The following is a 27855-nucleotide window of genomic DNA, read 5'->3' as shown; positions in this document are numbered from 1 at the left end:
GTATAATGATACTGAATGGATCACCCCACGCATGGGGATGCCATAAGGGAGCATAATCTGACGCAGGAACTGCGCAAGGGGTTCAAGGGCCAGTACAAAAAGCATAGGGGATAAGGGGCAGCCCTGGCGCGTACCCCGAGATATTATATAAGAGGGGGAAATGGTCCTACCCGTCTTAGCGCGCGCCGTTGGACAAGTATACAACAATTTAATTCACGCACAATAGGACTGGGGGCAGACCAAATTTAGACAATACCGCTAACATATACGGCCAGCTCAAAGTATCAAAAGCCTGGCGCACGTCTAAAGATAAGCAACCAGCAAGCAGGGACGTGGCGGACGCTGCGTGTATTAGAGCATAAAGCCGGCGGATATTCAGAGAAGTACTGCGTTGGGGTATAAATCCACATTGATCCATATGGATCAAGCGAGGAAGGAGTGGAAGGAGCCGCGATGCCAAGACCCTACTGAGTATCTTGTATTCTGTGTTCAGAATAGAAAGCGGCCGATAATATAGAAGATCAGCTGGTGCCTTATCCGGTTTTAATAAGGACGTGACTATCGCCTCCCTGGTAGTAGGAGGCAGGAACCCGTCCTCCAAGGAAGTAATATAAAGTTGCAACAACCTTGGGACCAACTTATCAGCAAAAGTGGAATAAAACTCCACAGGGAGGCCGTCGGAGCCCGGCGTCTTGTTACAGGCTAACGCCTTTATCGCCACCCGGATTTCCATGGCAGTTATTGGAAGCAGCCAAATCTGCAGCAATTGAGTCGGAAACTGTGGGAAGCTGAACCTCGGACAAAAAGGAAAGTGTGGGAGTCGAGACATCTAAACATGGGGCGGTATACAAACAAGCATAATACTCCTGAAACGCAGCATTGATTTCACACTGCGATGTAACTAATACAGTATTAAGTGTATTCACAGCTAAAATATGGGTAGACCTCACCATGGGTTGGATTAATCTTGCCAAGAGTGTACCCGCCCTATCCGCTTCTGAGTGTGTACGCAGTGTATAGGCATTAAAATCTAGCAGACGTAAGCGCTCCAACAACTCTGCATATTTAATCCTAGCGGACTGTAATGCCACTCCTCTGAGCCGCTACCTCCAGGGCCTGCAATTCTCCTTCTAGGTCAGTGATGTCCCTGATCGTCTCCCTCCGCGATCCTGGCAAGGTCCCCATGGCAACCCCACATACAGTGACCTTGAAAGCCTCCCACTCGATAGATCTGGACGAGGCAGTACCCTCATTCTTCACAAAATATGTGTCAATAGCTGTAGTCAGTCCGATATACCTGGTCTTCCAATTGTACAGGCTGCAATGCATTTCAGTGGCAAGTTATGATGGGGTGGTATGCGGGCGGTGTCAAAAATTTGATTTGCATTCAAAGGGCTGAAAATGCATTTTTATACAGGTTATTGGCAGATCCTGCTAGCTGTGTGATGCACACATGCCCCTCTCAGCTTGGCTTTCTTTTCAAGGGGACTATAATGAGCTTTGCACACTATTGCTCTAGATTTCATCTACAGAGATTATAAAATTTCTTTTTTAAAGTATAAAATTGCGCAAGTGACCTGGTGGAGATGTCAAACATCTCGGTCAGAGATTACTATTTGCTCTCTTCCACTGACAATATTGAAACTTACTTGAAAGCCATACACAGTGCGCACTACAGATTTTACCTTACCAGATTCTGACTTTATACCATTCACTATCCAGTTTGGCACACAAAATGTGTATTTTAGGGCAGTAGAGCTCTCTTTTCACCAAGAATAAAGGTAACACAATTTTTCTTGTTTTGCACTTTATGATCCCTTCTTGAGGGAACAATTTTCCCCTATCTCTTTTTTGTTATTCTATACACTTTTTTTTTCTCACCACTGTATATTCAAAAAAATTCCTTTTTGTGCTCCGTCCAGTGTGTTGGTCCGCACCTGGCCGTCAGATGCGGCCCTATGATCAAACATGACACTGAAAAGTGTGTGAAGGTAGTATTAGGAAAATAAATTCTTTCCCGCCCCTTTTCTTTGCCCTGCCTCTGACTGTATGAACCAGAACAGTTCACAGTGAGAATATGGAGTAGTATTAGATTGGATAAACTTACTCTGAAGTCCATGAGCTCTTTTAATTTTTAGTCTTTCTATTTATAGTGAGTTAAAACATTATATGAAAGGCACAGGAAAATATTCTTGGTCTCTTTACTCAGAATGTTAAGCACCAGACACTGAAGGTCGGCCCTTGTTTTTTATCTTCAACTGCTTTCTTTTGAACTTGTTTTTCTTTTTAATGACTTGTGTATTAGTTTTGGTTTATTTATATTATGTTCTGTTTGTAAGTGGTTTTATGCATAACTTATTTTATGTGACTGGTATTTGATTTGTTGCTTGAAGTTGTTTTTGTATTTAATATCTTTCTGCCATTGATCCGAATGAGGAATTGCTGCTTGTGGAGGACTTGAGAATTGTTCATCATATTTAGGTGGAATATGCAACAGCTGTCGCATACCAAACTCCGTCAGTGCCCTTTTCCTGTAAGGACTGATTTTGATATTTGTTAATTTTAATTTATTGTAAATATACCTGGTGATCTCCTATTTCCATACATGCATACCTGCGCAGGGCCATCTTAAAGGAGATGGAAATTTGCCCACCACATACTTACTAGCAGTTAATGCCATACCTTGCTGATCATTGGTTAATATATGTAAAATGATATTTGCCCTGTGGAATAATATTATGCAAACCCAAAAGTCAATGACTGTCAACAGAAACCTTGTAAAAGTTGGTTACCTGCTCAGACGGTAAAGCTAAGATGTCTCCCTCCAGATGTTCAATGCATTTGAGCAATACTGGCATTTTCCAATGGATATTTCCACAGCTTTAGAGAAAGCGGAATCATCTAAAAGGCACTGTCAGACACATTTGACCAGCAGTCTAATGACTGGGAAGTACAGGCAGCGATAAAAAAAAAATACAATGCCATCTTCAAATTTAGGGAAAAATGGGGCCAAACGGTGCATTTTTTGATTTGACAGCACGGTTGCCCAAAAAACTTTTCCTAAAAAGCTGTAGAAATAGTATGAGGTTCTGATTGGGTCCAATGAAATATTGCAATGACCACTGTACCCAAAGTGATTTTTCTCTGCAGCACCAAAGTGTCTATGGGCCTCCTTCATAATATTTTGGAGTTTGTCCCTGTAGCTTGCTCCTTAGACATTACCAATCCTACACTCATATTAGGGGCATCTATACCCTGTGGGAGTATCGAGTGCTACATTTAGCGGGATACTGATAGTAATCAGAAATGTCAATGGGAATCATGAATTCTGCACTGATTCACTTGGTTATTTCCCATTTCTTCCTGGTATTTCACTCAGAGTTTTTGGCTGCTTTTTTAGTTTTAAATGTACCAGATGCATAACATTTCTGCAAATGTCATTATCCCCATGGTGCTGATAACTCCATTACTGGCTCCACTGTGGTTTCCAGATATCCTGTAATGAGGCTCTCTATGTCTGTAAAAGAATGGTGTGCCTGATTCAAAACAGTGGGTGCAGGGGAGGCACATCATTGTAACAGAAGGAATGCTTGTATGTTACAATACCACCCTTTGGAAAGTACATCGATCGAAACTGGATATGAAGTTTATGACAGCAATTTTCAGTAATGTGCCAGGACATATTATTCATCAATGTGCCACTTAAAACCCATCTGATAGAAAATAAAAGACCATGATGATTGAAACTGTTATATGGGACTCTGCATGAATAGCTCCTTGTTGCCTCGGTATTTCCTGTTGTTCCATCCTGTGTGGTATTTTTGAGAAACACGGCTTCAATGTTTCACCGGGAGCCTTCTGATCCTGTGACTAATACATTTTCATTTCCTACTGTGCGATCTAAAATATCAAAATGGCAGTTGTATTTCTTAGACCCTTTTACATGTCTTCACCGGTCATCATTTGTAATGTCAGCTATCAAAAGAATATCAACATTTAGGGTAAAATCATCCGCTGTCAGTCATGGGACTGCTGTAAAGTCATTAAGATAGAAAATGGCTATTCAGCATTTATAGTTCTTCAATTTGCAGTGTCACGATATATTTTGCAATATCATTGGTATGTTCGGATATTTGTGCATCATCCTTTGCTTTATATTTGTTCATTCGATGTCAATTATCACTGTATTTGTGACCATGATTCAAGAAATGCAATAAAGTTTGTGTTTAAAAAACAGAAATTTAAGATTGGGATGTCGCTATCATTTGATGTTTTAGGGGATATTTGTAGAAGAGGATAGTTATAGTGAATTTACACAATGTGATCAGTGTATCACTAAGGAGTTTTTTTAATTGGAAAGACTTCAAAACAACATACACATAACAAAATTCCCGAATCAGTTTGAATGTAATCCTATGTTTGATTCGTGGGTGCAACCCAGCCAGTCTGCAAAAGCCCTCTCGGAAATTATTTATCCTACATATAAAGCTTACGAGGGATGAATGCTTTTCAAGACATCCCACTAATTTCCCCCAGGGCAGTACGTACTGTACTGGCAATGAAACCTTGAGTCCAACATTAGAATTATTTGGAGACAGAGTTAGTAACAAAATCCATTTGAATCGATGTTTTTTCTGCAAATGTCAGTTTAATGTTGCTTGGTGTTATAGGTAAAGTTATGCTGAATCACACACAGATCTTGCTCCAGCAGGCCGCCAGACTCCTTATCTTTAAAATGTATTGCTGGATCTCAAACAACGAAAAGATTAAACAAATGCTTTTGGTCTTGAGCTTGAACTTCAAAAATCCATAGGTCAAGGACAAATTATGAAATGGAGACGCCCACTTAGAACTGCAAATTAATGGTTACAGAACTTCTTTCCATTGCACAGCGAGAGTGAGCAATTTGATAAATTAAGCAAGCACGTTAAATCTTCTTTCTATCTTTTAGGTGATGTATATGACCAGTTTGGGAACAAGATGGAGATTTCTGAGGTACAGTGCATTCGTTCCTAAGAACACATAAAAACAATAGCAGTTTCAAGAAATACATTCATATCAGTAGAATATCGGTATGTTTTTTTACGTTTTGTCATTAGACCTGCACTCTTAATTTCTGATAAGTAAAAACCTCTAGTACATGTGTGAATCCGATTCCTATCAGGGACACTAGGAACGAGTAAAGACTACTATTGGCAGCATGGGTGTAACCCAAGCCACTCGGCACTGGGGTGGGCGATAGAATCCAACCCCTCAGGAGCCCCCAGCCCTTCAGGCGGCCTCATTCAGCCCAAGGCCAATGATACCTTTGAGATATGAGACACTCAGGAGACACTCTTCACATTCCGGCACGGGCACATCATTTTGCATTATACAACTAGTTGCCGTAGTATTAAATAGGAGTTCGAAGAAGGAAGCCGTTTGGTTGTGGGAAAAGTCTCAAGCCCCTTTCTGCCCCCTTCTGCAGCAACTCGTTAAGTTCTAATCAGGAACAGTGAATCACTGTTTTTTAGGTCGAGCATTCGAGACCCTTTTGTATATACTTTAGTATATGCTTATTGGTGTATGTACCTTGTGGGCTCTGGAGATCAGCCCTAGGACTTGTCTGCTTCCGCTAAGGGATTTTTTTTCTGTTTAACTGCCTTGATAGAAAACGACCAGCAGAGGTCAGTAAAATACCAGAATTGCTTTCTGCTGAGGGACTTTCCTTTTTTTATTTTTCTGGCAACTGCCTCTATTTAACTTTCTTGATAGAAAACAACCCGCAGAGGTCAGTAAATTACCAGAATCACTTTAGCATTCTCTAGATTCCGGTCCATAGAAATTGTCTTCCACGAGCCCCCGTAGAGAATAGTATTTTTTTCAAAACGTTGTGTTTTTAGTGATATGATCAGCGAAGGCCCTGATTTTATATTAAAAACAGAGGTTGGACTATACCCTTTCCCGCTGAAAGGCAATATTTCTCTCCATGTGTTCCCTTACCTTGCGTGTCACGCTGTTTGGTGCTTACTTTTCCTCCATGTTAAAGAACTGTAGACTTTTCGGCACCCAAGCTAATGTGCTGCATAGCTAAATACATATAAGGTCCCAAAGGCGAGACCGATTGCATTGCAAATGCTTGTTTTAATAGATACTGATTTGTAATAGTGTATTTTACTGGTGCTTGTAAGGATGTATTGACAAGTTCGTATCCCAATCAGTAATCAAGGAGTATGATTACTTTTTTTACAGTTCTTTTCATTGATTTGATCAATAGTAATTACACAGGCAGCAATCTTCATACATTATAGTTAGACAGACCAATGGACAATTTAATTGCACTTGACGTTCATGGCACTTAGATAATAGGTAACTCCTGGATTCAGATCTATAGTCCCCAGATATTTTGGTTCTTCTGAGGGCACCATCTAACTTTATATACAAATCACTTTGCTTTTGCACAGTAATCCATGCCACAAGCTCATTCAGTAGTAGGGGAAGCCCTGTCCAATCTCTAGTTTTGGGCAATGTCCGTTGTAGCAATCAGCATCCCCACGTCCACCAATAGTCTTGTGCCTTGTTGCCCACCCCATCAAACTGGGTGGACTGTAGTGTATTTGAAGAGCATTTTTAAGAAGAATGACATAAGGTTGCAGGGAAATAGCAAGCACTCTAGGGGACCAATATACCTTCATTCCATTCAGCCTCTGCCAGTGGACCTATATTTTGCTTCATATGTGTGTGCAGTTTAAGTGATGGGTTTGGAGTGTGTGTTACTAGGGTCGTATAGATACATGAAATTCCCTTATGTATAAGATGGGACATGGTATTTTTCGTCTATGGGTGATTATATTCTGGTAGATCTTCTAAGTCAAGTGTGTGCCTCAAGCGCGTCAGAGCTCGTGGTAACTATAAAATTGTGATTTGTGTGAAGAGAAATCTACTACCAGCTGCTGAAATGACTTGCTATGACTTCCATACTAAATGTCTCCTAATGTATAAATACCAATAGGATCCCCTATGTTATGTTATGTTATTTTGTAACGTGCCCAAATCACCCCGGGAGGGGTATCTTGGCACAGCCCTGCATCCCAAATAGAGTCTCAGCTAACTAGGCTGCAAACAGCTCTGTTTTAAAAAATGTCCTAAATTTGAAATGATCTGTGCTATGGCGTTAGTAGAGCAGAAGACTATTCCAGTACAGAGGGGCCAAATAGCCTCTTGAACGAGACTTTCTTATTTGAGGAACCATCAGGAGGGCTTTATCACTAGATCTCAAAGATCTGTCTGGCCAATAGGGGCAAAACTTGTCAGACATATAGCTTGGATCTTTGTCATTTAAGGATTTATGTGTCAGACAGCAAATTTTAAAAACGATTCTTTTGTGAATTGGCCGTCAATGAAAACAATGCACAAAAGGGAGAGGAAGGCTTCTGGGTGGAAGGTTAGTTATCAGATGAACTGCAGTGTTCTGGACCACTTGTAGTTTGTCGTTCTGGACCACTTGTAGTTTATGTTGTTGTTTCATTGATGGAAGCCATTAAGGCATTGCAATAATCTAGACAGCTGATGACTAGCGCCGGAATCAAAGTCTTCCTTGTAGAATGAGGGAGAAACGAAAAGCCCTCCTTAGGAGCCTTCATGTGAAAGCAGGTTCCTGCCATTGCCCCAACCTGCTCTTTCATAATGAGTGCCTGGTCTAGACAAACCCCCACATTTTTTACCACTAACTTACAAGTAGGTGCCGTGCCCAGTTCCGAGGGACACCAATCAGGTATCCAGAGTTCTTGGGCCATGCCAAATAGCATGATTTCAGTTTTATTAGTGTCTAGCTGCTGGAGATAATTATCTGTCATCCAGGTCGTGATAGCTGTCATAACGGCAGAGAAGCGGGCTTTAACATTGTTCAAGTCTATACCAAGAGTAACATTTAGCTAAGTATCGTATGCGTACGACAAAGGTTCAAAACCATAAACTCTAGCAATTTTCACAAGGGGGGGCTATATATACATTAAATAATGTAGCTCTCAAACACGAGCCTTGTGACACCCCCTCATCTAGTTGAACAGGTTGGGATTTATAAGGGCCAATATTAATAGTCTGGGTACGATTGGTTAAGAAGTCCTTGGACCATTTTAATGATGTGCCATGGATTCCTATCACTAACAGCCTCAGCAGCACTCTGTGATGGGATACAGTGTTGAATGTTGCCAATAGGCCTAGGAGCACAAGCATTTGTGTCAAGCGAGCATAATATGGTCAGTAACTGCGATTAGCGTTGACTCAGTACTATGCATGTGCCTAAAACCCGATTAAGAAAAATCCAGCAGCTTGTTAGTGTCCAGATACTCCATGAGTTGTGAATGTATATGTCCTTCTAATAGCTTGTCCAGTAAGGGAAGCAAAGAGATAGGTCAATAGTTAGAGAGATCCGTAGATACCAGGTTTGCCTTTTTTTGTATTGGAATGACTTGAGCTGCTTTCCAAAATACAGGGAATTTCCCTGAGCTGATGGATAAGTTAAATAATGAGCAAATGGCAGGGGCAAGCTGGAAGAACAAGGCTGCAGAAATATTAGGTGAGCAAGTGTCTAATGGGGACCCTGATTTAGCAGCTGCCAACACTTTCTGAATTGAATCAGGTGAGAGTAATTCAAAATTGTCATGAGCAGAAGCACAATTAGAAAGCTGCAGCCTAGAATAGGCTGCTCACTTTTATGCTCAGCTGTTATTGGAAAATTCTGATAAATTAGCTACATTTTTTCTTCAAAGTGATTCGCCAAATAATTGCATTACTATTGTGATGGCAGAATCTCTTGTGAACAAGCATGAGGGTTTAAAAAAGTATTGAGAACTTTAAATAATTCTTTGGAAGAGTTGCTCGCCTGATTAATTTGATGAGAGATGTAAGTCTTACAAGCTTTTTTATGTTAAGGTGCTAGCACATTAAGGAGAATTTAAATGCCTTATTTTTAGGAACAGTTTTAGACTGACGCCACCGTCTTTCAAGTTTTTTAAGCACAGCTTTCTCCATTTACATTTCTGGTGTATGCCACAATGCATGCGTGCCATGGTTAATTTTGAGACAGGTTTGGGCAGGTGCTGTTTTGTCAAATGCTATGTTTAAGGCTGAGTGGTAATCTCTTTGAGCTGAGTCCACATCTGCTTCTGTAGATGTAGGCCTAAACCCGAGTCCACATCTGCTTCCGTAGATGTAGGCTTAGACTTCGGGAAGAATTTTACGCCAGTTTCTGCACCTTTTGTTAAAAACATTCTTTGAATGTTCAGTCTCACTAGGCTTAGCAAATTGAAGGTATATTAAGAAATGCTCAGTCCAAAGAAGTAGTAAAGTAGCATCACAAAGCGGAGATGAGGAATTTGTAGGAATCAAATACAAAGTGTGGCCCGCCACATGAGGAGGCCAAAAACTGCCAGACAGACCATGTGCATCAGCTCTGTGGCATCCCAGAGTTGGGTCTCTACACTAAGAGTGCCTTTCTATCTGATCTGTTTTAATGTCTGGTGGCAAAATAATGGAGAGGTGTCCGTTGCAGTGGGCAGGAGCCTTTTTTCAATGGTACCATATCAGTTCCATTTCTCTGCTTTTTGTAGGCTATCTAATTCTGATGGATACATCTGCCTGTGGATTCCTCACCTTTTGAATACCCGCTGCGCAAGCATTCAGTGGAAATTATTTTCCTAGCTTTCCTACGTTGACGAGGACGTCATAATAGCATGGCTCCGCTCGCGACTCCGTATGACGTCATCGGAGCCATAATAATACCTCGTCGGCGTGCTGACGTCAGTTCCCTTTTTTCCGCGTCATCGACGCATAACGGTTTTTTCTGGGTCTGTCCATTTTCTTAGTGATTACTTTGTTTCTTTGAGTATTTTGTGAAATGGCTACTTCTAAGAAGACTGGATTCAAGCCCTGTAGGGAGTGTGGCGGTCATATGTCGATGACTGATCCTCACGATGATTGCTTTGGTGTTTGTCTTCCGACCACAACGTCAAAGGGTGTTTGTGCTGCAGGAAAATGAATCCTAAGTCTTTAAAAGAACATAAGGTGAAACTTTTCATGGCTAAAGTAAAGAAAGAGAAGAGGGGTTGTAAATGCTCAAAGTCGTCGACCTCGAACACTTCAAGATCCAAGAAGCACAAGAAGTCGAAGAATAGACGTAGTTCTCGACATCGCTCTTCGAAGGGAAAGGTTTCGAGGTCGCCTTCACCAGCTTAACAGCATTGGCGAAAGGACTTTGTGTCTCCATCACTTTCTCCTTCTTCGCATGCGACTCCGATCACTAACCGGCTCCGAGGTTGCCGGCGTCGAGGGGCTCATTGATGCCTAAAGGTACTGCAACGCCCAAGAGGTCTCTGACACCCAGGGAGTCTTCTCCTGTTCATGTGGCTTCCCCCGGGCGGACGCCATCTCCACCGGCACCGCAGCCTCCAGTTCGGTCCCCGTTAGATCCTGTTCAGGAAGGTACGGATTCTTATCCTCCTTTTCCGGGCCCTGCAACGGATCCTACGCATTTTTTAAATGCGATGTTTTGCATATTCGCCAGGGCCTCCCACCCTACCGGTGCACCTTCGGGCCCGTGCGTCCGTTTGCCTTCAATTTGGGTGTTACCCATCAAGATGCCTAGGTGCCTTTCATGCCGACGGCTTCAGCTTGGCATTTTCCAGCGCTGAGGTCTTCCACTCCAAATCCTGGGACTCAATCTGTTGTCGATTCGGTGCCGCCTCGGATTTGATTGGTGCCGATGCTTGATCCTGAAGGTCCTCCTTCGACACCGGTGCTGTCGTCACAGGCGCCGTGTCTGGCGGGATGCGCAGAGACTGCTTGAAGAGGAAGAACATAGGCAGGAGGAGGGAGAGATTATCGACTCTGTTGACAAATTTGAGGGTCTACAAGAGGCCAGTGGGTTGGATCCTTCCCCAAAATGGGAACACTCTTCACCAAAGGCTGGGATCTCACAGAATATTGCTCTTTATCTTGTAGTTGTAAGGAAAGCCGCTGAGTTGCTAGACCTGCAGCTGCCTTCAACTGATATTAAATCTAATATTTTAACTGAGGTACTCAATACATCTTCTTCAGTAAGTGAGCCTCTTCTGCCCTTCATTGAGGCTTTGACAGAACCTATGTTAGAAGTTTGGCAAAGGCCATTGACTGCTCCGGCTATTTCAAGGTCTATTGCGAGGAGGTACAGGCCAGCTTCTGGGGATCCGGCTTTTCTGTCTACTCACCCATCACCTGAAAGCTTGGTGGTTCAAGCTACTTGCGCCAAACAGTCATCTGGTTCCTTCCCTACCATCCCGGGGGATAGGGATTCTAAGAAGATGGAGCAGGCAGCTAAAAAAGTGTTTTCCTCTGCAAGTTTGGCAATGAAATCTACTAATGCTACCTGCTTACTAGGAAGGTATATCCATGCCCTTACGGACTCTGTTAAACAGTTGGCCCCCAAACTACTTGAGGATGATCAGGTTAATTTTCTTGAAGCTCTTTCACACTCTTAGGCGGATGCCCGTCAGGTTATCCAGTCAGCCTTGGACAGTGCTGATTCGGTGGCCCGACTAATAGGTTCTTCTGTTGCGACGAGGAGACAAGCTTGGCTAAGATCGTCTGGATTTTCACCGGATGTTCAAGCAACTCAGTTGGATTTGCCCTTTGATGGTACGAGGCTGTTTGGCACAAAGGTTCACTCTGTTGCTTTACAGCGCTTTAAAGATAGCAGAGGGACTGCAAGATCTCTGGGCCTTCAAACTCAGTTTAGAGGGTACGGCTACAGGCGGTATCGAGGATTTGGAAGGGCGGCTTCCTTTTGTGGTCGCCATCAACCTCAGCAGAGTCAGCAGCAGACCCCTTTGTACAAGTTGTACAGGGGTAAAAATAGAGGCCGTCTTCGAGGAGGCGCTCGGCAGCAGTCCTCCTCCTCTTCTCCTCCCCCCCACCGTTGGTGCCACAGGAAAGCAGCTCTAGATCCCCCATCTTAGAGCATGTTGGTTCTGTAGGGGGTCGGGTGTCCCTTTTTCTACAAGATTGGAAATCGGTTACTTCAGACCGTTGGGTTTTGAAACTTGTAGAGAATGGGTACACCCTCCCTTTTCTAGAGTTTTCTCCTCCTTACCCTCCTCACCAGGATTGGTGTTCAGAGGACCTTTTTCTGCTTTTGCAGCAGTAGGTTCTTGCCTTGCTGCAGAAAGGTGCGAGAGAGGTGGTTCCAGAGCATGACAGGGGTCAGGGGTGCTAGTCCCGGTATTTCCTGATACCCAAAAAGGATGGTCGGTTGAGGCCGATCCTGGACCTCAGGATTTTGAACCTTTACCTCAGGCAGGAAAAGTTCAAAATGTTGACCTTAGCTCAAGTTCTTCTCGCACTGCAACGGGAAGACTAGATGGTGTCCACCGACTTGCAGGATGCGTATTTTCATCTTCCCATCCTGAAGTCGCATCGGAAGTATCTCCGGGTTACGGTAGGGTCGCAACATTACCAGTTTGCGGTCCTCCCGTTCAGTCTTACTTCCGTACCTCGAGTCTTCATGAAGGTGATGGTGGTGGTAGCAGCACATCTCAGAAGGTCAGGGGTTCCTGTTTTCCCCTATCTGGACAACTGGCTGTTGAAAGCCAAGTCTCTGTAGATGGTGTTGAGCCATTTGCAGACAACAACGCATCTGTTGTTCAACTTGGGTTATTCGATAAATTTACCCAAATCTCACCTGGTGCCTTCTCAGCGCTGCCTGTTCATAGAGGCAATACTGGACACTACAGTATGTTGGGCATTCCTGCCTTCTCAGAGAACTTTCGACATTCAGGAGATGATTCCTTTGTTTCATGATGGAGCGGTTGTTCCAGTCCTGAAGGTCCTACGCCTGCTCGGTCTGTTCGCGTCCAGCATACTGTTGGTCAGTCATGCACGTTGGCACATGAGGGCACTCCAGTAGTGTCTCCGCAGGCAGTGGTATGAACACAACAGAGATCTCGGGGGGAAGGTCAGAATCTCCAGAGACGCTGCAGCGGAGCTGACTTGGTGGAGTGTGCAGGGCAACCTGTCTCAAGAAAAGCCCTTTCAGCCTCCTCTGCTGGTGGCCACAGTGATTACGGATACCTCCACTCTAGGGTGGGGTGCTCATCTGGGGGATCTGGAGGTCAAAGGTCTTTGGTCTCCAGAGGAAAGGTTGCTTAACTTCAGCCTTCTGGAATTGCGGCCGATACGTTTGGCACTAAAGGCTTTCCTTCCTTCCCTTCGTGATCAGTCAGTTCAGGTCCTAACGGACAACACTACCGCGCTGTGGTACATCAACAAACAAGGAGGGGTGGAGTCGTATTGTCTCTGCCGAGAGACTCTGCGACTCTGATCCTGGGCTCAGGGACATCAGATTTGTTTGTTTGCAAATCATCTAGCCAGTGTGATGAATGTTCGTGTGGACAGTCTCAGTCGGCATTACTCAACCGATCACGAGTGGCGGCTTCATCCGGAGGTGGTCCATCACATCTTCGAGATGCACTGTCCGTTGTTCTGCAGTCTCCAGTATCCGATGCAGGGAGCACTGGGGGATGTGTTTCAATTGGATTGGAGCTCGCAACTCCTTTACGTGTTTCCTACCATACCCTTGATTCCTCGGGTTCTGAGGAAGATTCGCCAAGACCGGGCCCAAGTTATATTGATCGCTCCGGATTGGCAAAGAAGGGTGTGGTACACAGATCTACTGCACCTCTCATAGCACCCTTTGCTCCATCTCCCTTTCAGGGCAGACCTCTTCTCGCAATCGCAGGGGCAGGTTCTACACCCCCACCTCCTGAGCCTGCACCTTCATGCCTGGAGATTGAACGGGGCAACCTGAGCTCCTTCTCTCTCCCAACGGATGTGGTGGATGTCATTTTGTCATCAAGGAGGCACTCAACCAAATCTGTGAATTCCTCCAGGTGGTCCAAATTTGTAAAGTGGTGTGGAGAGAGGACCATTGATCCTTTAAAGGCTTGTTTTTCTGATGTGTTGAGTTTCTCTCTTTTCTTAGCCCAGCAGGGTTGTGCTGTGGCTATAGTTAAAGGTTATTTGTCGGCTTTTTCGGCTCTTATTTGTTTGCTGGACCAGCCGTCTTTGTTAAAATCTCCTGTAGTGATGAGATTCATTAAGGGCATTACCAATAAGTTTCCTCCTACTCCTTTTATTATACCTCAGTGGGATTTAAATCTTGTTCTTACTTTTCTAGTGGGTTCTCCATTTGAGCCTCTTCATAGTTGTCCTTTGAGGCTTTTCTCTTTTAAAACTGTTTTCTTGATCGCTATTACCTCGGCCAGGAGGGTAAGTGAGCTTCAGGCTCTTAGTTCGAAGCCTCCATTCTTGACCATTCATGCAGATAAGTTGGTTCTTAGGACCAGGACTGCTTTCCTTCCTAAGGTGGTTACTCCTTTCCATTTGGGACAGTCTATTACCTTACCTACCTTCTATCCTCCCCCTCACCCTTCCAAGGAGGAGGAGAGACTTCATCGTTTAGACCCAAAGACGGCGGTCAGTTTTTACCTGGACAGGACCAGGGAGTTAAGGCTGGATGATCAGCTCTTCGTGGGCTACATTGGTCGGATGAAAGGAAGAGCTGTACACATGCGAATTCTTTCCAGATCAATCATCTTGTGTATCAAGATCTGCTATGCTCTAGCCAAGAAGGACCCGCTTGAAGGTATCAGAGCTCATTCTACCAGAGCTACGTCATCTTCTTCTGTTTTGGCTAGAGGTGTTCCTGTTGTTGATATTTGTAAGGCAGCATCTTGGACCTCCCTCCATACCATTGCGAAGCATTACTGCTTCGATTCGGAGGTTAGGAGGGACGGCCATTTTGCACGTTGTGGTCTGCAAGATTTTTTGGTCTAGTCAGGTAGACTCTCTCCTCCAGGAGAGGTATGGCTTTGGGATTATATTCAAAAGGTGAGGAATCCACAGGCAGATATATCCATCAGAAGAACAAGCTACTTTCCTTTGGTAATGCTTTTTCTGGTGGATACAGTATCTGCCTGTGGATTCCTCACTGTCCCACCCACCTCCCCGTTGTCCACCTGTTTCTACCAAAAATGCTTTAACTGTTTGACATGGATGTTTTTAATATGTTTCTGGAAAATCCTTGGTTTGTTGCCCTTTTTCCATGCTATTATTGATTATGCATTAGTATATATATTGTGTATACTGTGTACACATGTGAAAATGTTGTCGGTCCGCCCGTTTGCCTCGAGGGCATGGAAAAAATGGGTGGAACTGAAGTCAGCACGCCGACGAGGTCTTCTTATGGCTCCGATGACGTCATACGGAGTCGCGAGCGGAGCCGGGCTATTATGACATCCTCGTCTAAGTGGGAGAGCTAGGAAAAGAATTTCTGCGGAAAGCTGGCGCAGGCGGTATTCAAAAAGTGAGTTATCCACAGGCAGATACTGTATCCACCAGAAAAAGCATTACCGAAGGTAAGTAACTTGTTCTTCTAGCTTGATACAGGGTTTGCCATGACAAACAAAGAGACAATCATTGATAGGCCTAGTTTGAGAGGCACTGTAGTAGAGTTTGTCTGCCCACCCTCCCTTTGGATAATAATGCACACTTGTGAAAGGACATTGAGGTGACTTTCTGGTCGATGGAAAGATTGTAATCAATGGCTGTAGTTTCTGTAGGGTGGGGAGTGAGATGTCATAGGGGTAATTTGTCAGTACATACAGGAGACAAGGTAAAGAGATCATTTTAAATAGTGTCTGTCTACCTGCAATAGTTAGTGGGAAAAAACTCACTGTGTCCATGTCATACTTTATTCATTGAAATAGGAGAATATTTTGGTCCCAGGATTTGCGTTTATTCGGTCTCATGGGCCTATCCAGGTATTTGAACTGAACGCATGTCCAGGGCCGACTGGGAACCAAAACCGGCCCAGCCAAAGAGCTCAGCAGGCCCTTGGGGGAGGGGTGTGAGGGGGGTGGTGGTGTTCGTGGAAGCCTTGTGCTGCTTTTGTTGCTGGGGGCTGTTATTGAAGCTACCCAACCCGGGGAGGCACCTGGTGCCTGCTACGGCCAGTCCGGCCCTGCGGATGTCCTTTACAGTTTGGCAGTGGCCAGTATTTTAACATGGGGTCTCGAGACTGGCTGGTATGATGATTTCTCGCAGCTGACATTCTGACCAGAGTAAGATCATTCCTTAGACTTTGAAAATGTTAAAAATAGACATAAGCCACTTTATTTTTTAGCAGTTTCATATAAAGTGGGGGTAGCTCGAAGGTGCCAGTGGCGTAACACAGGCCCCCACTGCCCCCACGGTGCGGGGGCCCCTAAGCTCCAGGGAGCCCCCTCAGCACAGTACTCTGGCTATGAGCTCCTGATTGATTCCGAGGCGGGCTCTCCATGTACCTTGCATGGGGCCCTCCCTCAAGTTTTGTTTCGCCAGTGGAAGGTGCACGTGATAGAGAACCTGAATGGGGCTTCTTCAGTCATTTAGACATCATTTCATATTACTCTCACCTCTTATATTGCACAGTTTCATTGGCTGGATAACAACATTCTTTGATAGATAGCGTAAACCAGGTGGGATGTAAATGTATAAAAACGAATGTAAACCTGGCTCTGCATTCACTTCGGGCTGATGTAATACTGATATTTTTAATCTGCTTGCGAGTATATGGTAATAGTACAGGACAAACCTAGGCAAAGTCCAGTGGAATATAAATGTCAAAGATCTAGCACTTTAGAGCTATCGCTGCTGTTAACTTTCACATTTATAACTTAATCATTCAAAGTTTACAAGTTTGCCATTGTGATTTCTTCTTAAGTCCTTTGATTTAGCACAATTATCGGTCCATGAATCATTAGCACTGAAATGCTCTCAGATCCTTGTTTTAAAGGCTCACAGAGGACTCACCTTATCCAGGATATAAAAGGTGGCAATATAATCTAATAATGTGGTTTCACAGGCAATAATCGCATGCTCTACTTTCAAGGAGTACACTATTTTGCCATGTTGCCTGAAGACATACTGACAGATCATACATCTTCCACATCTGAAGAAATTATTTATCCATTTTGATCCCTATATTAATAGGCAAAGTTTTTTTTCACCTCAAAGTGTGTTTACTGGTTCATGACATTAATTTAAATGTATGCTTTGTCATTTGTGCCCAAAGCGCTATTCGGGAAAAACAAAAAATTGGTGGATGGAATGCTGGAATTAATGCTCTCTAGTCCACCCTGCCAATACGGATAAGGACCAACGGATCACTGACACATTAATATTGTTAAAAAACATACAAAAATATCGTTTTTTAATGCATTTTATATTTTGAAATAGTCAGTAATAAATATTTTAATATATAATATTAATGTAAATTCAATTAATTTAAATAATATTTAATACTATATATAAGTATACACTTATATAAATACACATGTGTGTGTATATATATATATATATATGAAGGAAAGATCACTCCTGTGGGAAAGACCAGAGGACACGGCGGGGAGTGTCAAGGCGACCTTTATTCACCATTCTGCAGGGCATAATGCATTTCGGCGCAAAAGCCTTCCTCAGATGCCTGTTGCAGAGGATTTCACTCAGTCCCTCCTTTAAGTATATAACGACTCTCCCATTGGTGGGAGTCTAGCTGGCTCAGTTTGTTGATTGTTCACAGCTGCAGTCCTCATATGGAAGACTCCAATTCCCAGCCTGCATCACTCCGGTAAGTATCGGTAACGGAGCCAGCTCATGCTGTAATAAGCGTTCTTTATGTCTTTTCAATAAGGGGAGGAAAGGGCTTGATATCAGCCGAGTGAGTCCCAAAATAAAAGTGTAGTTTGCCGCCTCAGGTCCCCAACGTCTCAGCCACACATCCAGAAACTCAGTAGGGTCGTGACGCGAAGATGCAGTCATCAGGCGTCCCCGTGCAGTCACGGACTGCTGGGTAGCAGCGGCCTCTTTCCGAGCTCCCTTGGTGAGGCGGCCCTGCGATTCCCAATACCTTGGATAATTCTGCCACTCTGCCAGTTTTGTCGCAGGCCACAAATGAGACGGGTCCTCTTACACGCGCTTCTGGCTTGCGCGTGGAAATATGAAGGAAAGATCACTCCTGTGGGAAAGACCAGAGGACACGGCGGGGAGTGTCAAGGCGACCTTTATTCACCATTCTGCAGGGCATAATGCATTTCGGCGCAAAAGCCTTCCTCAGATGCCTGTTGCAGAGGATTTCACTCAGTCCCTCCTTTAAGTATATAACGACTCTCCCATTGGTGGGAGTCTAGCTGGCTCAGTTTGTTGATTGTTCACAGCTGCAGTCCTCATATGGAAGACTCCAATTCCCAGCCTGCATCACTCCGGTAAGTATCGGTAACGGAGCCAGCTCATGCTGTAATAAGCGTTCTTTATGTCTTTTCAATAAGGGGAGGAAAGGGCTTGATATCAGCCGAGTGAGTCCCAAAATAAAAGTGTAGTTTGCCGCCTCAGGTCCCCAACGTCTCAGCCACACATCCAGAAACTCAGTAGGGTCGTGACGCGAAGATGCAGTCATCAGGCGTCCCCGTGCAGTCACGGACTGCTGGGTAGCAGCGGCCTCTTTCCGAGCTCCCTTGGTGAGGCGGCCCTGCGATTCCCAATACCTTGGATAATTCTGCCACTCTGCCAGTTTTGTCGCAGGCCACAAATGAGACGGGTCCTCTTACACGCGCTTCTGGCTTGCGCGTGGAAATATGAAGGAAAGATCACTCCTGTGGGAAAGACCAGAGGACACGGCGGGGAGTGTCAAGGCGACCTTTATTCACCATTCTGCAGGGCATAATGCATTTCGGCGCAAAAGCCTTCCTCAGATGCCTGTTGCAGAGGATTTCACTCAGTCCCTCCTTTAAGTATATAACGACTCTCCCATTGGTGGGAGTCTAGCTGGCTCAGTTTGTTGATTGTTCACAGCTGCAGTCCTTATATGGAAGACTCCAATTCCCAGCCTGCATCACTCCGGTAAGTATCGGTAACGGAGCCAGCTCATGCTGTAATAAGCGTTCTTTATGTCTTTTCAATAATTGGAGGAAAGGGCTTGATATCAGCCGAGTGAGTCCCAAAATAAAAGTGTAGTTTGCCGCCTCAGGTCCCCAACATCTCAGCCACACATCCAGAAACTCAGTAGGGTCGTGACGCGAAGATGCAGTCATCAGGCATCCCCGTGCAGTCACGGACTGCTGGGTAGCAGCGGCCTCTTTCCGAGCTCCCTTGGTGAGGCGGCCCTGCGATTCCCAATACCTTGGATAATTCTGCCACTCTGCCAGTTTTGTCGCAGGCCACAAATGAGACGGGTCCTCTTACACGCGCTTCTGGCTTGCGCGTGGAAATATGAAGGAAAGATCACTCCTGTGGGAAAGACCAGAGGACACGGCGGGGAGTGTCAAGGCGACCTTTATTCACCATTCTGCAGGGCATAATGCATTTCGGCGCAAAAGCCTTCCTCAGATGCCTGTTGCAGAGGATTTCACTCAGTCCCTCCTTTAAGTATATAACGACTCTCCCATTGGTGGGAGTCTAGCTGGCTCAGTTTGTTGATTGTTCACAGCTGCAGTCCTCATATGGAAGACTCCAATTCCCAGCCTGCATCACTCCGGTAAGTATCGGTAACGGAGCCAGCTCATGCTGTAATAAGCGTTCTTTATGTCTTTTCAATAAGGGGAGGAAAGGGCTTGATATATATATCATTATATATAATGTAACACTATTGAAAATACATATTTTTCATTATATTCATTTTCGTTTTTTTATTTCCTACTAGAAAACGCATGTATAAATATATATATATATAATTATATGTATGTCCACAGAAAAGGCTCGTTTTTCACTGCATATGGCGGCTCTCTTTTTTGCGGGGCAGTACTCCTCGGCTGAGCCCAGCCGTTTGTTTATCCTCCAATAATCCTCCCTTGGCAAAAGGACACGCGGAGTGCACTCCCAAAAGGTTTTCCAAAAGGTATTTATTATTCCTTCAAAATCACAAAGAATACGGGTCAGACCACAGTCCTAAACCAACGCGTTTCGGTATAATTATTTATATATATATATATATATATATATATATATGAAATATATACACGAAACATAAAAAATATTAACACATCAACTTCAAACAAAATATTAAATAAATTACCCAAATAATTTTAATATTAAAAAACTATAAAATCCAAAAAAGACATTTACTAAAAATATTATAAACATTTTAATATATATATTACATTTTTTAGAGTATTTTTAGTAAATGTAACTGTGCCATTTTGTAATGTAGATGGAACTTGCTAATTGTGAGAGGTATTTCTTTTATGTTTATATTTTGGATGATATATAGGTGGTTATCAAAATGGCGCTCATTAGATTGACAAAGGCTGTGAATACACCCAAAACGCGTCTCTGAGTTGCTGGGTCATGAGAGGCTTGTTGCTTAAAACAAATTTTGGATCTTTCATCCCTCGTATGTGTGCTTTGTGTATGTGTATATATAAATGTATATGTAAGTGTGTGTATGTGTGTGTATATTATCTACTGGCGGTCGCCAGTAGATAGTTATAGTTAGGACCGAGTTCCCATAGGAAATCTGAAAATTCTATTTTGAATAACTTTGGCGCCGGTTGACTTATCTTCGTGAAATTTTCAAAACTAATGGGGCGCTCCGCTCAGCTCCTACCCTGAAAGTCTCGGGGTGATTCGTCAAGCGGGGGCATTTTCCCATAGGACCTTTAGTCGAAGGTACAGCCCGAACAGCTGAACAGAATTACTTGACATTTGGCAAAGAGGTAGTCCTCAGGTCAGGCATGTGCCTTTTGCTTAAATGGTGTAAATCCGTTCAGTAGTTCCTGAGAAAATCAAAAGTAAAATCACATATATATCTGGGCGGAGCCTAACCGCACATCTCATCGTGAGATCTGATTGGCTGTCAGCACTTCATCCAAGAAGTGTTGGCAGCCATCTTGGGACCAATATACATGATAGCACCTCATTAAAAAGCATTGCAGTTAATAGAAGGTTTTAAGACTTTAGATACATTATACATCATTTGTTGATGGTACCATACTCATTTTAGGAATTGTGGTGTGTTCTAAGGTGATTTTACCATGTGAAAAAGCCTTATGCTGTGATATCATGAATCATGTTTGAGAGAAAACTATTTTCTCATGCTTTTCCCACAGAGGTTTGGAAGGTGATCTATAAGCTAACTGAGAGCATATTTTCTGTAAATTCACATTATCTTTCTCAGTCATGTGAGAAGGAAGTCTGACATTCTCAGTAAAACATGTACATCCAACAAGGGCAGAGACTGTCAGTTGATTCCTTTGTGTTCTACTGCAGCTTCCCAGAGTGTTCTAAAGAACAACTAGAGCGCTAACAGTCTTACTTATGACAAAAGTATGGCACACCAGAAGCCATCTTGGTTGGAATAAAGTGGTAATTCTTAAAACATTTAATTTAAAAAGGAACAAAATGAGGAGATTCATTTTGCCGTAGAAATTATGATTAGGGATGCAGAAAGAAAAATTAGGGCACATTTTGACTTCTCAAATCCTCTTCTATGTCATAAACAAAATTCTGACATGCAGACTGAAACATGCACTTTGAATACCAGCAGCAGACTTCCCTGGTGAGCAGTAGCTTTACTACAGTGATCTAATGAGCAACTAGAGTGGTAACATTCTGAATTTATGGCAAATGTGTGACACATCTGAATGCCTTCTTGATGGAACCAAAATAAAAAACTGAAAGTATTCCCACTGAGGAGACTGCAGTAAATGAGAAATTAGGAAACTTCATAACAAATAAATCTCCCAAGATGGCCACCAGAGACAAAAGAGCCCAAATGTAGCCCAAATATCACCCAGATGTAGCCCAAGTATAGCCTAATGACAGAATGTCCCAGAGTGTTCTTAAGAACAACTAGAGCGCTTACTGTCTTACTTATGACAAAAGTATGGCACACCTGAAGCCATCTTGATTGGAATAAACTGGTAACACTTAAAACATTTAATTTAAAAAGGAACACAATGAGGGGGTTCATTTTGCCATAGAAATTATGATTAGTGCTGCAGAAAGAAAAATTAGGGCACATTTTGACTTCTCAAATCCTCTTCTATGTCATAAAAAGATTCTGACATGCAGACTGAAACATGCACTTTGAATACCAGCAGCAGACTTCCCTGGTGAGCAGTAGCTTTACTACAGTGATCTAATGAGCAACTAGAGTGCTAACATTCAGAATTTATGGCAAATGTGTGACACATCTGAATGCCTTCTTGATGGAACCAAGTCAAAAACTGAAAGTATTTCCTACTGAGGAGACTGCAGTAAATGAGGAAATTAGGAAACTTCATAACAAATAAATCTCCCAAGATGGCCACCAGAGACAAAAGAGCCCAAATGTAGCCCAAATATCACACAGATGTAGCCCAAGTATAGCCCAATGACAGAATGTCCCAGAGTGTTCTAACGAACAACTAGAGCGCTAACTGTCTTACTTATGACAAAAGTATGGCACACCTGAAGCCATCTTGATTGGAATAAAGTGCTAACACTTAAAACATTTAATTTACAAAGGAACAAAATGAGGGGGTTCATTTTGCCATAGAAATTATGATTAGTTCTGCAGAAAGAAAAATTAGGGCACATTTTGACTTCTCAAATCCTCTTCTATTTCATAAACAAATTCTGACATGCAGACTGAAACATGCACTTTGAATACCAGCAGCAGACTTCCCTGGTGAGCAGTAGTTTTACTACAGTGATCTAATGAGCAACTAGAGTGGTAACATTCAGAATTTATGGCAAATGTGTGACACATCTGACTGCCTTCTTGATGGAACCAAAATAAAAAACTGAAAGTATTCCCACTGAGGAGACTGCAGTAAATGAGGAAATTAGGAAACTTCATAACAAATAAATCTCCCAAGATGGCCACCAGAGACAAAAGAGCCCAAATGTAGCCCAAATATCACCCAGATGTAGCCCAAGTATAGCCTAATGACAGAATGTCCCAGAGTGTTCTTAAGAACAACTAGAGTGCTTACTGTCTTACGTATGACAAAAGTATGGCACACCTGAAGCCATCTTGATTGGAATAAACTGGTAACACTTAAAACATTTAATTTAAAAAGGAACACAATGAGGAGATTCATTTTGCCGTAGAAATTATGATTAGGGATGCAGAAAGAAAAATTAGGGCACATTTTGACTTCTCAAATCCTCTTCTATGTCATAAACAAAATTCTGACATGCAGACTGAAACATGCACTTTGAATACCAGCAGCAGACTTCCCTGGTGAGCAGTAGCTTTACTACAGTGATCTAATGAGCAACTAGAGTGGTAACATTCTGAATTTATGGCAAATGTGTGACACATCTGAATGCCTTCTTGATGGAACCAAAATAAAAAACTGAAAGTATTCCCACTGAGGAGACTGCAGTAAATGAGGAAATTAAGAAACTTCATAACAAATAAATCTCCCAAGATGGCCACCAGAGACAAAAGAGCCCAAATGTAGCCCAAATATCACCCAGATGTAGCCCAAGTATAGCCTAATGACAGAATGTCCCAGAGTGTTCTTAAGAACAACTAGAGCGCTCACTGTCTTACTTATGACAAAAGTATGGCACACCTGAAGCCATCTTGATTGGAATAAACTGGTAACACTTAAAACATTTAATTTAAAAAGGAACACAATGAGGGGGTTCATTTTGCCATAGAAATTATGATTAGTGCTGCAGAAAGAAAAATTAGGGCACATTTTGACTTCTCAAATCCTCTTCTATGTCATAAAAAGATTCTGACATGCAGACTGAAACATGCACTTTGAATACCAGCAGCAGACTTCCCTGGTGAGCAGTAGCTTTACTACAGTGATCTAATGAGCAACTAGAGTGCTAACATTCAGAATTTATGGCAAATGTGTGACACATCTGAATGCCTTCTTGATGGAACCAAGTCAAAAACTGAAAGTATTTCCTACTGAGGAGACTGCAGTAAATGAGGAAATTAGGAAACTTCATAACAAATAAATCTCCCAAGATGGCCACCAGAGACAAAAGAGCCCAAATGTAGCCCAAATATCACACAGATGTAGCCCAAGTATAGCCCAATGACAGAATGTCCCAGAGTGTTCTAACGAACAACTAGAGCGCTAACAGTCTTACTTATGACAAAAGTATGGCACACCTGAAGCCATCTTGATTGGAATAAAGTGCTAACACTTAAAACATTTAATTTACAAAGGAACAAAATGAGGGGGTTCATTTTGCCATAGAAATTATGATTAGTTCTGCAGAAAGAAAAATTAGGGCACATTTTGACTTCTCAAATCCTCTTCTATTTCATAAACAAATTCTGACATGCAGACTGAAACATGCACTTTGAATACCAGCAGCAGACTTCCCTGGTGAGCAGTAGTTTTACTACAGTGATCTAATGAGCAACTAGAGTGGTAACATTCAGAATTTATGGCAAATGTGTGACACATCTGACTGCCTTCTTGATGGAACCAAAATAAAAAACTGAAAGTATTCCCACTGAGGAGACTGCAGTAAATGAGGAAATTAGGAAACTTCATAACAAATAAATCTCCCAAGATGGCCACCAGAGACAAAAGAGCCCAAATGTAGCCCAAATATCACCCAGATGTAGCCCAAGTATAGCCTAATGACAGAATGTCCCAGAGTGTTCTTAAGAACAACTAGAGTGCTTACTGTCTTACGTATGACAAAAGTATGGCACACCTGAAGCCATCTTGATTGGAATAAACTGGTAACACTTAAAACATTTAATTTAAAAAGGAACACAATGAGGGGGTTCATTTTGCCATAGAAAGTATGATTAGTGCTGAAGAAAGAAAAATTAGGGCACATTTTGAGTGACTTCTCAAATCCTCTTCTATTTCATAAACAAATTCTGACATGCAGACTGAAACATGCACTTTTAATACCAGCAGCAGACTTCCGTGGTGAGCAGTAGCTTTACTACAGTGATCTAATGAGCAACTAGAGTGCTAACATTCAGAATTTATGGCAAATGTGTAACATATCTGAATACCTTCTTGATGGAATCAAAGTAAAAAACTGAAAGCATTTCCTACTGAGGAGACTGCAGTAAATGAGGAAATTAGGAAACTTCATAACAACTAAATCTCCCAAGATGGCCACCAGACACAAAAGAGCCTAAATGCAGCACAAATATCACCCAGATGTAGCCCACATGTAGCCCAATGACAGAAGTGTGCAAAACACTTATTTTTTGTGTATTTGCAGTTTTATATAGTGCAGACTTGTCAGGTATTGGAATGCTTTACATGAGCATTGGTTACATCACACAAGATCAAATTCATTTTGGTTGTAGACATGGGGAGATTAAGTGATTTGACCACAATCACAGAATGTTGAGCTGAAGCAGAAACTCCAACCTGGTTCCACAGTTGCAAAGTCTGCAGCTCTGGAAGTAACACCACATCCTCTCGCCAAGGTGCAACATTTAATCAAGTAGTCAACTGGATAAAAAAACATAAAGATTACAAATAATTTAAAAGTTCTTTGTTGCTATTTGAAAACTCAGAAAATATGTCCTCATTTTAGTTTTTTAGAGCACTAACCATATTTTTATGCAAATAAGACCCTCTCATCTATGTAATTTCTTAAAGGGAATACTCTAGGTATTACAGTTTTGATTACATCAAGATGACGTCAGGCGTTCCACACTTTTGTAATAAATATAGAATGTTAGCAATCTAGTTGTTCATTGGGATACTGTTGAGAGGCAGAGGCCAGGGGCACGGACTCTGAAAATTGAAGGCAGGTAGGAGAGTGCAGAGACAACAATTTGACCACACTGGGCAGGCAGGAAGGGCAGTGGCAGCACAACAGACTATGGAGGGCAGTGGAAAGGGGGGCAGGGGCAACAAACCAACAATACAGGACTGGCAAGAGAGACTGTGGCAATATAATAGACCATTGTGGGCAGAAAGAAGAGGCAGTGGTAGTACAACCATACATGCCAACAGACCCGTTTCAGCCAGGAAACGTCCAATGTTTTTAAGCTCAAATGGGCTTTATTTGATCTGTCTCCTGTCTACAATCTCCTCTTTTTCAATGTAACTCCAAGGGGAAAATCAATACCCCAGTTTTTTTTCAAAATCTCCCTCTTACCAAGTTCAAAATGTTCGCAAGTATGGTACATTGAATCATGGTAGGCAGGAGAAATTGGGGTAGGGACATAGACTCGGATAACAGAGGACAGGAGGGACATGGAGAGGTCCACCAAACTGACCCTACAGGGCAGGCATCAGGGTTTGCAGCAGCACAATACACCACACAGCGCATGCGGGACGGAAGTGCAGCACAACAATCCATAGAAAGCAATAGGGAGGGGACAGCACCATGCACATGGACAACAGAGAAAAGATGGGAAAGAGGCAATGGTAGCTAGCTGACCATAATGGACAGACAGGAGAGAAAGCTGCAGCATAACAGACCATAAAGGGCAGGAGGGACGGATCAGGGGCATTACAATGGAACAGACAAGCCAGGAGGGAGGGAATAGGGGGTCTGCACATGGAAACAGAGGGCTGGGGGCAAGGTGGCAGGGCAGGAGCAGCAAGATGACCATGGAGGTCAGGCAGGATGGGCACTAGAAACAAGACACACCATGGAGAGCAACAATGAGACTATGGTGGCATACACACAGACAATGGAGGGAAGCTGGGAGGGGGCAGGGGCAGCTAGCAGACCACACAGGGAAGGTGGGAGGGGCCATGGTAGCACAGAAGACCATGCATGGCAAGCGGGAGGGTTAGTGGCAGCACAATGGCTATGATGGGCAAGAAGGAGGGTGCAGGGGCATGCACAAAGGACCATGGAGGATAGAAGGGAGGGTCAGGACCTGGGCACAGAAAAGAGAGTTCAGGGGAAGAGGCCTCACAGCAGACCGCGCGGGGCAGGCAGGAGGAGCAGTTGCAGCACAACAGATCAGGGAGGGCAGAAGGGTGTGGCAGTAAAATGGACCATGGAGTACAGGAGGAAGGGGATAGGAGCATGGCATGTGGACAGGCAGGGTGGAGGTGGCAGGGACAGGTTACAGTCATCTGACAATGCTAAGCAGGTGGGAGGGGAGTGGCAGCTCAACAGAACACTCAGAGTAGATAGGAGTGGCAGGTCCATGGAACATGGTGGGCAAAAAGGATGGAGCAGGGGCATGCACAAAGACATCGGAGGGCAGGGGGAAGGAGAATAGGGGCAGCAAGCTAAGCACAGAGGCTAAGCACGATGTCAATGATGGGCCATAGAATTGGGCAATGGAGGGCAGGAGGAGTGGACTGGTACATCATGCTAAATGGAGGGCAGTGGCAGCACATCAGACCATGCATGGCAGGAGGGAGGAGGCTAGTCCATGGATTCAGACAACAGAGGATAGGGAGGAGGTGGATGGGGCAGCAAGCTAACTGTTCAGAGAAGGTGGGTATTAGGAACTTTATTGTTTTTAAAATGTGTGTCTGTGCGAACTACTTAAAATATGAACAAGTATGCAGCATAATCTCACTTTTATTCAGGAAGAAGAGGACGTTTGTGACTGTGACTCCGGGCTCACTTGGCAGAAACACCCCCTGACCCTCCACCCCATCGCAAAATGTAATGCCCGTGAAAAGGGTAGGTGGACGCAGTGTTATATAGAACATAGTCCTGAGAGCACGATTGAAAATGAAAACTAGATGTAGTATATGGTATAAACTATGCACCAAAAAGTGTGATATAAGATTAACCGGCGCGTGAAATATAATATGCAATACATTGTGCGCAATGACAGATACATTGGAGAGTGCGAGATAGCACAGGCACTAGCGCGTGCTATGCGATATGCGCCTTGGA

General features: G+C 43.4%; 1 protein-coding gene across 1 annotated transcript in view; it reads left to right on the top strand.

The window, feature by feature from the left end:
* The window catches only part of ATP8B4 (ATPase phospholipid transporting 8B4 (putative)), a 3731093-nt gene that overhangs the window by 2116212 nt on the left and 1587026 nt on the right, over positions 1-27855 (top strand). The window contains exon 13 of the mRNA XM_085644229.1: positions 4952-4995. Coding sequence (XP_085500355.1) covers positions 4952-4995 — 44 coding nt within the window. The remainder of the gene's footprint in view (positions 1-4951; positions 4996-27855) is intronic.

Source organism: Triturus cristatus, chromosome 3_1 (genome assembly GCF_964204655.1).
Source record: "Triturus cristatus chromosome 3_1, aTriCri1.1, whole genome shotgun sequence".
Taxonomy (NCBI): Eukaryota; Metazoa; Chordata; class Amphibia; order Caudata; family Salamandridae; genus Triturus; species Triturus cristatus.
Note: the sequence above shows the minus strand (reverse complement) of the source record. Positions and strands in the feature narration are given on the sequence as shown.